Genomic DNA, 15206 nt, shown 5'->3' with positions numbered 1-15206 from the left:
ATAGCACATATGGATCCCTTGTAAATATTTTTAGTCTATGGTTAAAGGGCGTTTTATATATAATCGAAAATCTATCAATGTTCTATTAGTTGATGATTTTTAACATATTTTTAGTTGCTTAAAAAAGTGAAGGTAGTTTAAAATAAAGATTTTTTTAATAATTTTTTATTAATTATTTTAATTGTCATAAATATTAATGATTTATTTTATCATTTTAATGAAGTGAAAATATAAAATGTCAATCAATTTTTAGTATAATATTTTAAATATAAAATGCTATTATATATTACATTTTAAATATTTTTTATGTTTTATATTCTGTAAAATTATAAAGAATATTTCATTTTTTGTTTAAATTAACAATCTTAAATATTTTATATTATAATTAATATTAATACATAGTATTGTACTATACATGTATCCTGAACATTGATCCATTTGTGTGATTTACTATATTGTATTCTTATTTAATTTTTCCAATAATTTTTCCATTATTATATTCAAAATATATATTTCTTTTTTCAGAATATAGATTCAGATTATAATTAATATAATTCTGAAAACTCTTAAAAATTTAGAATGACAGATTCAAAATATTTTACCACCACCAAGAAAGGTGAAATATTTGAACTTAAATCAGAGTTAAACAATGACAAGAAAGAAAAAAAGAAAGAAGCCGTAAAAAAAGTAAGTTATTAATAAAATATTTTCTAATTACTCAATTTTATATAAAATTTATATATAATTTTTATATAAATTTATATATAACAATTCTTTTTTAATTAAGTATTACTATAAATAGTTAAGTAATTTTATGCAGCAAAGGTATAATTTTAAAAGGTAATTTATTTTTATAAAAGGTAAGTTACAAAAATCATGTTGATATCAAATTTTATTTTAAATATAACTTTTATATTATTATTTATATATTTATAAAAATTTATAATTTACATTCAATTAACAAATCTGTTTCATGCTGCATAAACAAAAGGATGAGTAAAATCATACAAAAAGTTTCTTAAATTTGATGAATTTTAATAATATTATAATATAATATATGCATAATATGCTGTATTCACTTTTTAAGCATTTATTTTTATTAATAAATTATTATTTGGAAGATTAATAAAACTAAACATAAATTATATTTATTCTCTTATTTTCTTTTAAACATAAATTATATTTATTTTCTTATTTAATTAATAGTATATATATATATATATTTCTATTTTTTTATCATTTATTTATTATCTATTTAAATATTTAAATATAAATTATGTGTAGGTTATTGCTTCCATGACTGTGGGTAAAGATGTGTCAGCACTCTTTCCTGATGTGGTCAATTGTATGCAGACAGATAATTTAGAACTCAAAAAATTGGTGTATTTATATCTGATGAATTATGCCAAAAGTCAACCAGATATGGCCATCATGGCTGTCAACACATTTGTCAAGGTAATGTAACTTAAAAATTTAATAAATAATTTATTATGTTTTATTAATGCACTTTTATCCTCTATATATTATGACACTTGGATGATGTTGAGAGTCTCTATCTGCAAAGAGGCAAGCTGGAAAAAATTTATAGTAGTTTTTTTATATGTCAAAAATTTTTCATATAAATTTAATATTAATTTTGCAGCCTGTCTCACATCATGCACAGACCGTGCTTTGCAAATTACATCAGTTTGCACAGAGCTGTCTGCGTTATGGGACGGAATGTATTATTTTTTTCTCTTAATGAATTGCTTATTTTTCAAAGAGCACGAGACTGGAATTTGGCTGAATATTTATTATTAATTTTATTATTAAATTATACAGGAATATAATAATAAATTTTATTGATTTAAGTTATTACTACCAAATTCCAGAATTTTTCTTCAGTTAAGCATCGAGAATAGAAATGGACTTAATTAACAGTTGTAATATTTAACAGAATCATTAAGAAATTTATTGGAGGAGCTCACAATATATATGTTAGTTTTTAATATTAATGCACTAATATATTATGCTGGTTTTCAAAATTGAGCATGAAACTTTTTCAACAAGTTACAAAAATGTTATTTATATTTAAACAGCTTATAAAAAATTGTATAATAATACAGTTATATATTTGTATTAAAAATGTAATTGGCCTTACAAAAAAATTAAATATAAAATAGTCTCAGTGATAGAATCAATTTATTTTTTAGATATATCTAATGTGTAAACAGCATGAATAAATTCATTCCTTAAATGTCCATTTTACATGTATGACTGCATTATAAATTGCTGCTTGTATGCAGTGCATATATTTTACACTATTTGCACGCAAAATGTTTTGGTTTTTATAAAATTTTAGTCTTAATTGATAAGTGTAATGAGTGTTAAAATTAATATTTCAATAATTATTATGAACACATTTTGATGTATACATTTTTAAATGTTTGAATAAATATCATGTAACATATTTTTATGTGCATGACATTAAAGTCTCTTTTAATGTAAATTTATAATTTAATTTTAATTTGTGAATTAAAAAATAAAAAAAATTATAAAATAAAAAAATTATAAAAAAAGATCTTAAGATGGATATCTCGTGCTCTTTAAAAAATGATCAGTTCTGATCATCACATTACATTAAATGGTTGATAAGTATAATATTTAACAATTAATCAAAATGGTGACGGTGACCAATTTGACCTTTTTCGTTCTGACACGCAAAAGGAGCTAGCGACATCTCCGATGACAAAGGTACCATACCACTTTCTACTTCGTTAAAATTCATGGGTTGAGATAGATAGCCACTGCTGTGACTAGACTTGAATCCCTGGCTTGCCCGATTTTTGCGCAGGATTGCGAGGACCCAAATCCGTTGATCCGAGCATTAGCAGTTCGCACAATGGGTTGTATACGTGTGGACAAGATTACTGAATATCTCTGTGAGCCACTGCGAAAATGCCTGAAGGATGAGGATCCATATGTTCGTAAAACTGCAGCTGTTTGTGTAGCCAAGCTTTATGATATTAATGCAGCTTTAGTTGAAGATCAAGGATTTTTAGATCAATTAAAAGACCTTTTATCAGATAGCAATCCTATGGTAAATAATTTGATTTTATTTATTATTTAATTTTAATATAAAGATTATTGATTATTTTTTATTTCATTCAATTTTGATATTAGGTTGTTGCAAATGCAGTAGCTGCATTATCTGAAATTAATGAAGCAAGTCCAAGTGGGCAACCTCTTGTTGAAATGAATGCGCAAACTATTAATAAATTATTAACAGCACTTAATGAATGTACAGAATGGGGTCAGGTTTTCATTTTAGATTCTCTTGCAAATTATTCGCCAAAAGATGATCGAGAAGCACAAAGTATTTGTGAACGTATTACTCCACGTTTAGCTCATGCTAATGCAGCAGTTGTTTTATCTGCTGTTAAGGTATATGAAAAATTAATTATTTGTAATTAGAATTATAAATATTTATTTCTTCTATTAAAGAGAGATTTTTTCTTATTTAGGTATTAATGAAATTAATAGAAATGTTACAATCAGAATCTGATTTTGTTGGTACATTAACAAAAAAATTAGCTCCACCTCTTGTAACTTTACTTAGTTCTGAACCTGAAGTACAATATGTAGCATTACGAAATATAAATCTTATTGTTCAAAAACGTCCAGATATTTTGAAACATGAGATGAAAGTTTTCTTTGTTAAATATAATGATCCTATTTATGTTAAACTTGAAAAATTAGATATTATGATTCGTTTAGCATCTCAAGCTAATATAGCTCAAGTTTTATCTGAATTAAAAGAATATGCTACTGAAGTTGATGTGGATTTTGTACGAAAAGCTGTGAGAGCTATTGGTCGTTGTGCCATCAAAGTTGAACCTTCCGCTGAACGATGTGTTTCAACTCTTTTAGATCTTATACAAACAAAGGTATTTTAAAATATGTACAGAAAAATAATTATCTATGTGTAATAATATATATATATTTGTTATATATATATTTCTATTTTATTAGGTCAATTATGTTGTTCAGGAAGCAATTGTTGTTATAAAAGATATTTTTCGAAAGTATCCAAATAAATATGAAAGTATTATTTCCACTCTTTGTGAAAATTTAGATACACTTGATGAACCTGAAGCACGTGCATCTATGATATGGATTATCGGAGAATATGCAGAACGTATTGATAATGCAGATGAATTACTTGAAAGTTTCTTAGAAGGATTTCATGATGAAAATACACAAGTTCAATTACAATTACTCACAGCAATTGTAAAATTGTTCCTTAAAAGACCTACAGATACTCAAGAATTAGTTCAACAAGTTCTTAGTTTAGCAACTCAAGATTCTGATAATCCTGATCTACGAGATCGAGGATTTATTTATTGGCGATTACTTAGTACAGATCCAGCAGCAGCCAAAGAAGTTGTACTTGCTGAAAAACCTCTTATTTCGGAAGAAACAGATTTATTAGAACCAACGTTATTAGATGAATTGATATGTCATATTTCAAGTTTAGCTTCTGTATATCACAAACCACCTACTGCTTTTGTTGAAGGTAGAGCAGCAGGTACTAGAAAATCATTACCTGCTAGAAGTAATTCGAATGAAGATTCAACTCAGCATACAGCACAACCTCATGCTCAAGTTATTCCTGCTCAAGATTCTTTAATAGGCGATCTTCTCAGTATGGATATTGGTAAACATTGTTATTTAATTGTTATTTATTATTGTTTTTATTGATTGTATAAATGTATATTATGTATTATATTAATTTTTATAGGTGGTCCAACTATGGTTACTCCAACACCAGCTTCTCAATCAGGTTTAGGTTTAGACTTATTAGGAAGTGGTTTAGATGGAATTTTAGGTGGAACTGATACTGGAAATACTGCACCTGTTGTATCTCAAACTACTACTGGACTTCTTGGTGACATATTTGGTTTTAATCAAGGACCTACTTCTTATATTGCACCTAAAGTTAATTGGTTACCTGCTGAAAAAGGCAAAGGATTTGATATATGGGGAACATTTTCAAGAAAGTAAGTAATATAAGTCATAAATATTAATTTAAAAAATATAATTATTTATTTTGTAATAGAAATGGACAAATTAGTATGGATATGACATTTACGAATAAAGCAATGCAACCTATGGGTGGTTTTGCAATACAATTAAATAAAAACAGTTTTGGTTTAACACCAGCAGCTCCATTGCAAGTACCAAGTCCTTTAAATCCTGGTACTAGTATAGATACTAGTGTAATTTTATCTACTGCTGGTGCAGTACAACGGATGGAACCTCTAAATAATCTTCAAGTTGCAATAAAAAATAATATTGATGTGTTTTATTTTGCTTGTATTGTTCCCATGAATGTATATTTTGCAGAAGATGGGCAATTAGATAAAAGAGTATTTCTTAGTACATGGAAAGACATACCTGCTCAAAATGAGGTTTGATAATTAATTTCTTTTTCTATATTACTATTTATACATGTTAAAGAAATCGATATATTTTAATATTTTAGGTACAGTACACATTGAAAGGTGTAATGTTGACAGCGGATCAAGTTGTACAAAAAATGCAACAAAATAATGTATTTACAATTGCTAAAAGAAATGTTGAAGGACAAGATATGTTATATCAATCTCTTAAATTAACAAATACTGTTTGGGTATTAAACGAATTAAAAATTCAGCCAGGAAACCCTGATGTTACTGTAAGTTAAAATTTGAATTTAATTTTCAATATTTATTATATATTTAAAACATTTAATAATTAATATATTTTAATTATAGTTATCTTTAAAATCTCGTTCAGTAGAAGTGGCACCAGGAATATTTCAAGCATATAATGCAATTCTGCATTCTTAAATAGTAAATTAAATAATTTAATATTAAATTATATCATATTTTGCGCCTTATGTCAATAATTCGTTTATATAAATCATTTATACATATATTATTGCATATAATTTATAAAACTAGAAATTATAAAAAATATTTGTTTGTATTTTATTATAGACATAATAAATTTAATATATTGTTAAATTTATTATAAAATAGATGTAACTTGAAATAAAAACAAATTATGTTAATTATTAATATATATATTGTATTTATTTTTATATAATTAAGGCATAGATTAAATATATATATATATTTATATACATATACATATGTATATAATATACATATATACATATGTATATATTTATAAACATAAATATATGAATATATTTAAATTTTGTAATTATTAAAAAATAAAATTATTTTATTTTTTAACTGAAAATAAAAATAGGATATAATAAATTTAAAAAGTTAAGTAATAATTCTGTTTATTTATTGAATATAAATGTATACATTATGTTGTCTTAACATCATTATATTAGCATTGAACTTTTCTTCTAAATGAACAACCTTCTGTCAATCGAGCTTTACCACCTGTAGATGTACACAATATTGTACGACATCCATCACATTCTACTGATCTCTGAGCATGTGAAAAGATAGTTTTGATAGCATAACATCCAGGGCATTTCACATCCATAAAATAACTATTTGGCTTTTGTACAAGCCTTTTTAGCTTGTGTTTTCTTTTTTCTTCAGCTGGACTTGGATGAAGAAAATCCTTAGCAAGAGGCATTCTGTAAAAGAATGAAACTATAAAATATAAATATAAATTTTAGAGGAATATTTTTAAATAAAATATTCTAAACTATTTTTACAACATATGATGCAATTTAAAAAAATATGTATTTTCTATTCATAAATTTAATTTTTTATTTTATAAATCATAACAAAGAATCATAAATATATCATAAAACAAATTTACATTTTAAATTTTTTAATAAAAAATATATATATATTAATTTTTATAAAAGAATATGATGTATTTTACAAAATTTTCGTACTATATAGATATTAGATATTACATATTAATTTACATGATGTTACTATTATAGAAATAAAGAGAATATTTTGTATATAATTTTAATTTATTTTTTAATAAAAAGTATATGCATAAAAAATAAATAAATTAATAAATATTATTAAAATAAATGATTTATAAACAATTCTTTATGCATTATATTCTTGCATATTTATAATTACATATGATAGTAATATGCATTTTGATGCTGTAGGCATACACTAATGCAAGGAAATTTAGTAAAAGTAAATGATAATTTTTTATATATTTATAATATATATAATTTAATATTTAGTTTGAGTCCTTGCTTACCTGATTGTGTTCTTATTTTGCTTTAAATTTAATAATTACACTCTTTATCACGTGTTTTTACAACAACGTTATGAACTGAAAAGAACAGGAACCAATTGGTTCTATATGAATAAATTCCCTACTAGTGAATCAATGTTGTCAACTCATTAAAGTCAAATTAATTGTAAAAAGAATAAATGATAAATATTAATAAATTAATGTAAAATAATTAAAAATTTCTGCAAATAAAATATTATATTATATAGAATTTAAATTTTAAATTAAATTTAATAAAATTTAAATTTTGAATCCAAATTAAAGTTTAATTTTTATGTGCATGCTTGCATATATAATAAATTGTTATATATTATGAAAGTAATTTATATTTAATAAATTTTACTTTATATTGATGAATTATTATGTTATAAATATTTAAAATAATATATTAAAGTTCATATGTTGTAATATTTTATAATCAATATTATTTTTAAGTGTTAAAATAGAATTTATATATTATATAAGAAATTAATATTTACTATATGTAATATATATAAATTTAGATAGATAAATTTTTAAATATATTATTATTTATAAAGTTTAAATTTTATATGTCTTAATGTTATAATTAATCTTTTTGTTATACTTAAAGAAATTTGTTAAAATTTATTATATCAAAAAATATCTGATATTTATATGCTTATCAATTTTTTTAGCGCTGCAGTCAACAGTAAATATTAAAGCGAAAGCACATCTAATATATGTTTGATTTTAGTCTCTAAACTTCATAAAAGCCATTTTGTGCATTGTTCAAGTAAGTGTATAAAAGTAGTGCTTATCATTTCATTTTGAAATGTCAAAACTTGATTGATTGGTATTATCGCATAACCGCGTCTTTGACGCGAACATATAATTATTGTAAGACGACTGCTAATAAACATTATCACGCACGTTGTTGAAAAATCACATACAGATTTTGTATAACAAAGAACTTTCCAATATCTTTTATTAACCTTGGCCTGATCATCATAACAGTAAGTATCGTCTTCAGAGAAAGTTAAAAATAGTTCGATTTAGTGAAAAATTTGTCTAGAGTTATAAAATAGTTTTTTAAATCGAAATGTTGTTTGGTCTGTAATATACAAAATTTTATAACATAATTTTTAATTTTTACCTATTATGAAAGTAATAAATTTTAATTTTTCGATTTATTTAGATATCTCTTTTCATAAAAAAATAGTATTTCAAATTAAATATAGATATTAATATTTTAATAATTAAAATCAGAAAATGTCATTATATTGTGTATAAATTTTTTTGCTAATAAATTATTGGTAACCTATTACATATTTTCAGATGATTTTCATGATTGAATAGAAATGAAAGCATTATGTGAAGTAATAAAATTATATCAAATTACATAATTTATATGGACTAAATGTCATATGTAATATAATTAATCAAATTCCACGAATGTTTTTGATATATTTAATGTTGATATGTTAGATCAAATAATAATGTGAAAAACACTATAAAATGCATCTATTTTACATTGCTACATTATATCAAGAATTCTGTTGATTCTATGCATTATTGTGGTTAGTATAACAATATTAATTAAATTTGTATCAAAATTTAATTTTTATTGCAATAACAACATATAACAACATATAAAATATATTCATTTAATATATTAATATTATAAGAGTTTTTTAATTAAAAAAAATAAGAAAAGATTTATTTTTAATTAATGTTATGTATTATAATTTTTATAATTGAATATTTATAAAATTATTAATATTAAGAAACATAGATATAAACTTTTATTTATAATATTTATGATTTCAGTATACATTGTTTTGACAAATTATAATAATGAGTAACGAAAGTTTACAAAAACAACATCAAGATATTGAAGATATGGAGGCACCATCATCTTTGCTCACTTTTGAAAATTTTAGTCATTCTTGTGTGAATGTGTGGATGGAAAAAATGAACAAAGGAGTATTAACTTGTACTCATTTTAATGAACATTGGCGAGTATGGGTGCCAAAAATATATAGTCCAGAACCAAATAGTAACTGTTTAGATTGGGTTTTTGATGAAGAAACAGCACAAAAAATACTTTTCAATACTTTAGAGGAATTTATTTGCAATGGAGATCCAAAGACTATATTGAAAGAATTAAGTCAAATGGATAATGTGATATGTGGTAAAGTGTTCAAAATGGGCGAAGCTACATATAGTTGCAGAGAATGTGGTGTAGATTCGACATGTGTCTTGTGTGCAGATTGTTTTAAGCAATCAGCTCATCGTAATCATAAGTATAGAATGGGTACTTCTAGTGGTGGAGGATTTTGTGATTGTGGAGATATAGAAGCTTGGAAAAAAGAACCATTTTGTAATATACATTTAGCTGGAATTCAAGCTAAAGAATCTCGTGGAAATAAATTACCTGGAGATATAGCAGAAAGAGCAGTAGTAACTTTTGAGGCAGTATTAAGATATTGCCATACAATGTTATCTTTAGAACATACACTTGGATTACCTCCTGATTTGTGTTTCAATAATAAAGAAGATGATGATCCTTTGTCACTTCTATTAACAACAGATGATTATTGTACAGTTCTTTTCAATGATGAAACTCATACATTTGATCAGGTAATTTCTACACTTACGCGTGTTATGAATTGTTCACAAAGAGACGCGCTAGAATTTGTAACAAATGTTGATAGAGATGGTAGAGCTATTGTAAAATGTGCTGAATTTCAACAATGTAAAGACTTACAGAATGAAATTGAAAAATTTACTTCTAGACATAGCAATCGAGCTTTGAAGGTACTTGTTGTTCATGCTCATGTAATTGCTCATCAAATATTTGCCATGAAACTTTTACACTGGTTACAGCAATTTATAAATCCTTGTGAAGGTTTTAGAGTGCTTTTTAGTAATGTTGCACTTAATACAAAATTACCAGTTATTTCCATTGTAGAAGGTATACTTATGAAAGATTCACAGCTGTGGAAATCTGCAAGAACAGCATGGCACAGATTATTAATGTCTGGAATGCTTATGGAATATGAAAGTAAAAAAGCTTTAGCAATTGTTTTTACATATAATTATGGTTCTATTATGAAAGATTACATAAGAGATGATCATGATCATTCATTCTCTATTGTTTCATTTTCTGTACAATTATTTACTGTTCCAACATTAGCACACCATCTTATTGCACATCATGATGTGCTGTTTATTTTATTAAATACTTTTATTTCGGAAAGTTCACGAAGATGTAATGCAGCAGGAAAGTTGGAATTTGAAAGAGATACTCCTAATACTTCATTTAAAAGAGCTATATATATTCTTCAAGATTTACGATATTTATTAAGTTCTAAACCAGATGTTTGGACTGATGAATTGAGGAAAAGTTTTTTACAAGGACTTTCACTTTTACTTACATTACTTAGTAGTATGCAATGTATGGATTCTGTAGTCAGACAAGTTGGTCAACATATGGAATATGAACCTGAATGGGAATCTGCGTTTAATTTACACATTAGACTATCCCCAGTTATTAGTCTTGCTTTACAATGGTGTGGTTCAGACCAAATTGTTCTAATAAAAGCTTTTCGGCTAGTTTTAAGAAGACTATATGAACAGCCAGGACATGAAATTGGTCCACCTCAAGTGGGAGAATTAGCAGATCATAGTGCAACATGTCTTCAATATGATGTATCATCTGAACCAGTATCTATACATCTTCCACTTTCCAGATTTTTAGCAGGTCTGTTTCCATATCTTGAAATGCATGATTTACATTTTCAATGTGCAGAATTTATTAATCATACAAAACCAACATTAGAACAAATTATAGAACCAGTTTTAGCAACTCAAGTAATGATTGCGCAAGTACATAGTGGTATGTGGAAAAGGAATGGATATTCTTTGTTGAATCAGTTATATTTCTATCATAATGTTAAATGTCGTTCAGAAATGTTAGACAGAGATATTATCTTACTTCAAGCTGGAGCATCTTTAATAGAAAGTAATGAATTTTTGATTCATGTTTTAAATAAATTTAATCTATTACGATGGGCGAGTCCAGACTTTGATGTGAATGCTGTCAAATATTTTGAAGATGAGAGTATCAGACAGACTTTAGTTGAAGAATTTTTGGGATTACTTATAACAATAATAGGAGAAAGATATGTACTTGGAGTTGGACAAGTTACTGCTGATGATATTTTGAAAAAAGAAATTATTCAACAATTATGTATCAAACCTCTTTCACATTCAGAACTTAGTAAAACTTTATCAGATGATACATATTTGGAAACTGAGATGGAAAGGGTGATACAAGATATTGCAGATTTTAAAAAACCATCTCAAATATCAGGGGGGAAAGGAGTATATGAACTAAAACCTCATTTGTATTCAGAATATAATGTATTCTTCTATCATTATACAAAAGAAGAAGTAAGTAACTCTGAAGAAACACAACGAAAACGAAGAAAAGCTTTAGGAGAATTAGAATGTTGTCCACCTCCTAAACTTCCTAAATTAACAGAAGTATTTAGTTTGGTAACTAATTTATTGCAATGTGATGTTATGTTACATGTTATGCAAGTTGTATTAGAAAGAGCACTTAATTGTAGACCTCGTAGATTTTCAGAATCACAAGTACATAAAATTTTACATCTTATTGGGTATGCTCTTCAAGAACAAGAATCTGGTTATTATCCTTTTTTCGCTTTTACAACAAGAGCTACAAAATGGAAAATTTATAAATTATTAGAAGATTTATGTAATAGTCCACGTATAGAAGCTCATAAAGATTTATTAACTTGGATTTTAAAAAAATATAGAGAAGTTGCTGGTAATACTCCAATGGAAGTTAATACAACACCTATTGCACCACATACAGAAAATACTACAAATGAAAATGTTGAAACTGATAAAGAATGGAGGACAAAAATGGCAGCAGAAAAACGTGCAAGAATAATGGCACAAATGGCTGCAATGCAGAAACATTTTATGAAAAAGAATGCTGAATTGTTTGAAGAACCTATTTTAGATGTGAATAAATCTAATGATCAAGACTCAAGTATGAATTCAAAAAAATGTCTTCAAAAAACACCAGTTGCTGTTGGTATTGGACAAACATTAAGAATTTCTGGTGAAGAAACTTATAAAACTTGTATTTTGTGCCAGGAAGATCAAATTGTAACAGCAGCTGGTCCAGCAATGGTATTAGCTGCATTTGTTCAACAATCTACTGTATTGTGTCAATATAGAGCTAATATTGATGAACCTGATCCATTATATCTTTCTGCAAAACTTGGTGCATCACCACACACTGGTACTTGTGGTCATGTAATGCATGTACATTGTTGGCAAGAATATTTTAATAATGTACTTGCAAAAGAAAATAGAAGACCATTTCGTTTGCGACAACCAGCAAGTTTTGATGTGGAAAAACATGAATATCTTTGTCCACTTTGTGAATGCCTCAGTAATACTGTTTTACCTCTTTTACCAGCATTGAAAACATTACAACCAACTCCACAAAATCAACCCGAACTTGATTTTGGTACATGGTTGGAAGCTTTAAGAATTACAATGCAAGTTAGATATGGATTAAGTGGAAATTTACACAAAGCAAAATGTATTAAAGACGAACATGATCCTACATGTCGGTATTGTATAATGCCTCTTGCATGTCATATACAAGCTATTCGTAATGAACTTGGTAATGTAGCAAGTATATTTGAGTCAAATTATAGTCAACCTAGTGTATCTATATCAGAGAATTTAATATCTACAATTCAGCTTTTTGCACAAGCAACATATACAAAAGAATTTGGTACTGAACCTGATGAAGATGATGATAGAGTACCATTATTAGCATGGAAATCAACTGCATATAGTATTCATGCTATAGAATTTCTTCTACGTGATATGGATAAACCTTTATTAGGTGCTTTATCATCTAGACAAAGAGACAGTTTGGAAGGACTTGCAAGAATCTCAGCTGTTTTAGGATCTAAATGTCAACTACGTACTGGGACAAAGGTGACATGGGCAGATAGAGATAGTATTCAAAATAATGCACTTTCTCTTTTAACACTGTTATTAAAAAATCCACATGAAGGACCAAGTATTCTAGATTGGGATCCATTTGGAGTACTTGTTCCTTTGATCAATTCATTTCCCAGTCTTTTCTGTACAAGTTTTAAAGCTGCACCATCCATTATTACAGGTGGCATATTTGAATTTTATGCATTACAGCTCATATTTATATCTCTTATAGTGAAAATATTATTAATATCAGATTTTAATGAAGAAATGGATGTAGATAATCCAGAAACAACTGAAAATACATTTTCAGAATTTATCTTGACATTGGCTCAAGTTCTAAATATTAATATTGGTACTCAAACAGCTGCTAATATATGGAGACGAGTCACAAAAGCTTCTTTACCTTTTCTTAGATGTTGTGCTCTCTATTTTCATTATATATCTGATGTTCCAGCACCAGAGGAATTAACTAAAATAGATGGAGCAACATATGAAAATATTTGTGCATATTTGGGATTACCAACAACGTGTGATGAATTAATAAAGCCAAATTTAGATATAATTATAAAATTAATAAATATTTGGAAAAGTCACCCCACTATTCAATTGCATCTGTCTGGTGCTAGTACAATGACAATTATAAGAGAACCTTTGAAAGTTAATAAATTAGTGGAGCTTCCAGAAGATTATAGTGAATTAATAAATATGATATCATCGTTTACGTGTCCAAATAGCGTTCGGGAGGATTCTAAAACTCCGACCCTGTGTCTCGTATGTGGTGAAATGTTATGTTCGCAAAGTTATTGTTGCCAATTTGAACTGAACGATGCGATGGTTGGTGCGTGTACATATCACGCAAGTAAATGTGGAGCTGGAGTAGGATTATATTTACGAATACGAGAATGTGAAATTCTTTTTTTAAGAATTTCAAATCGAGGATCTTTCGCTTGTCCGCCTTACCTTGATGAATATGGCGAAACAGATCAAGGTTTACGAAGAGGAAATCCACTCCGATTGTGTTATGATAAATACAGGCAATTAAATCAAATGTGGTTGGGGCATGGACTATATGAATCCATATCAAGAGCGATTGAATCTTCAAGTAGTCCTATGTCAACTCGATGGCAGCATCTATAACCATCCTAGGATTTTTATGCTCTAGCTTGGACATTTAATTATTGATACTAAATCTATATTTAACATAAGCAATCATAGTAAATACTATGATTGTTAATCATTTATTCTATCATCATAAGAAACTGATGAAATTATTTATTTTTGGGGAATACAGTGTGGATTTGTACATTTAAAATGATTGGATGTTATTATTGTTACAATGTCTTGCTGCCTTTTAGATTATTTCAGAGTTTACAGAATTTTCTATTATCATTGTGTAAATTAAATATAAATTTCTTTATAATTATTGACCAGATGTTGTATGAACATTGTTGCTTGTAGAAATTAGTTTGTAATATTATTTGAATAATTGTCACATTGTTTACAAAATTCTAGAATCATATAAATATTTGAAGATGTATAAATGAAAAATGTTTCTGAATTAGCTATTTTAAGATACTTCTTGATAAAATCATTTTTCTTATCATTTTACAGAAATTTCATAAAACCATCTAAATCATCTCATGCCATAAATTGTTACAAATTTAAAAAAGTTGAATATGTAAAAATTTAAAAATGTAAGCTATAAAAACAAATGATTTTGCAATAATCAAATATTTATTTTAGTTTCAAAATTTCCTAATCAGTAATGGTACATATAGATAAATGTTGAAAAAAACACATAAATTATTTAAAAAAATTCAAATAAATAGTGTGACATAACATTTGTTTTCTCATTGCTAGTCTTTTAGCTCTACATATTTGATATAATAATATAATTTAATGATATCTTCTTT

The 15206-nt window shown here is 26.2% G+C and overlaps 2 protein-coding genes across 3 annotated transcripts; both read left to right on the top strand.

Moving 5' to 3' along the window:
- The first annotated feature begins 28 nt into the window (after nt 1-28).
- Nucleotides 29-6037, top strand: LOC122720389 (AP-1 complex subunit beta-1). 2 transcript variants are annotated; one of them, XM_043947073.1, is made up of 12 exons: nt 29-132; nt 526-687; nt 1285-1455; nt 2707-2733; nt 2834-3079; nt 3163-3423; nt 3504-3926; nt 4012-4696; nt 4781-5039; nt 5099-5450; nt 5525-5716; nt 5796-6037. In XM_043947073.1, exons 2-12 carry the CDS (start codon nt 580-582, stop codon nt 5868-5870), a joined length of 2799 nt encoding a protein of 932 aa, XP_043803008.1. In that variant the 5' UTR covers nt 29-132; nt 526-579; the 3' UTR covers nt 5871-6037. The 2 variants fall into 2 exon arrangements, with proteins under 2 accessions (XP_043803008.1, XP_043803009.1); XM_043947074.1 differs by lacking the exon at nt 2707-2733 and having other exon boundaries at nt 5796-6036.
- Nucleotides 6038-7866: 1829 nt separating this feature from the next.
- On the top strand, nt 7867-15119 carry LOC122720514 (E3 ubiquitin-protein ligase UBR2). Its single transcript, XM_043947277.1, has 3 exons — nt 7867-8249; nt 8572-8813; nt 9064-15119. Exon 3 carries the CDS (start codon nt 9091-9093, stop codon nt 14428-14430), a length of 5340 nt encoding a protein of 1779 aa, XP_043803212.1. The 5' UTR covers nt 7867-8249; nt 8572-8813; nt 9064-9090; the 3' UTR covers nt 14431-15119.
- The last annotated feature ends 87 nt before the right edge of the window (nt 15120-15206 follow it).

The sequence above is a fragment of the Apis laboriosa genome, unplaced genomic scaffold, assembly GCF_014066325.1.
Source record: "Apis laboriosa isolate Shangri-la unplaced genomic scaffold, ASM1406632v1 scaffold12_cov154, whole genome shotgun sequence".
Lineage (NCBI taxonomy): Eukaryota > Metazoa > Arthropoda > Insecta > Hymenoptera > Apidae > Apis > Apis laboriosa.
Note: the sequence above shows the minus strand (reverse complement) of the source record. Positions and strands in the feature narration are given on the sequence as shown.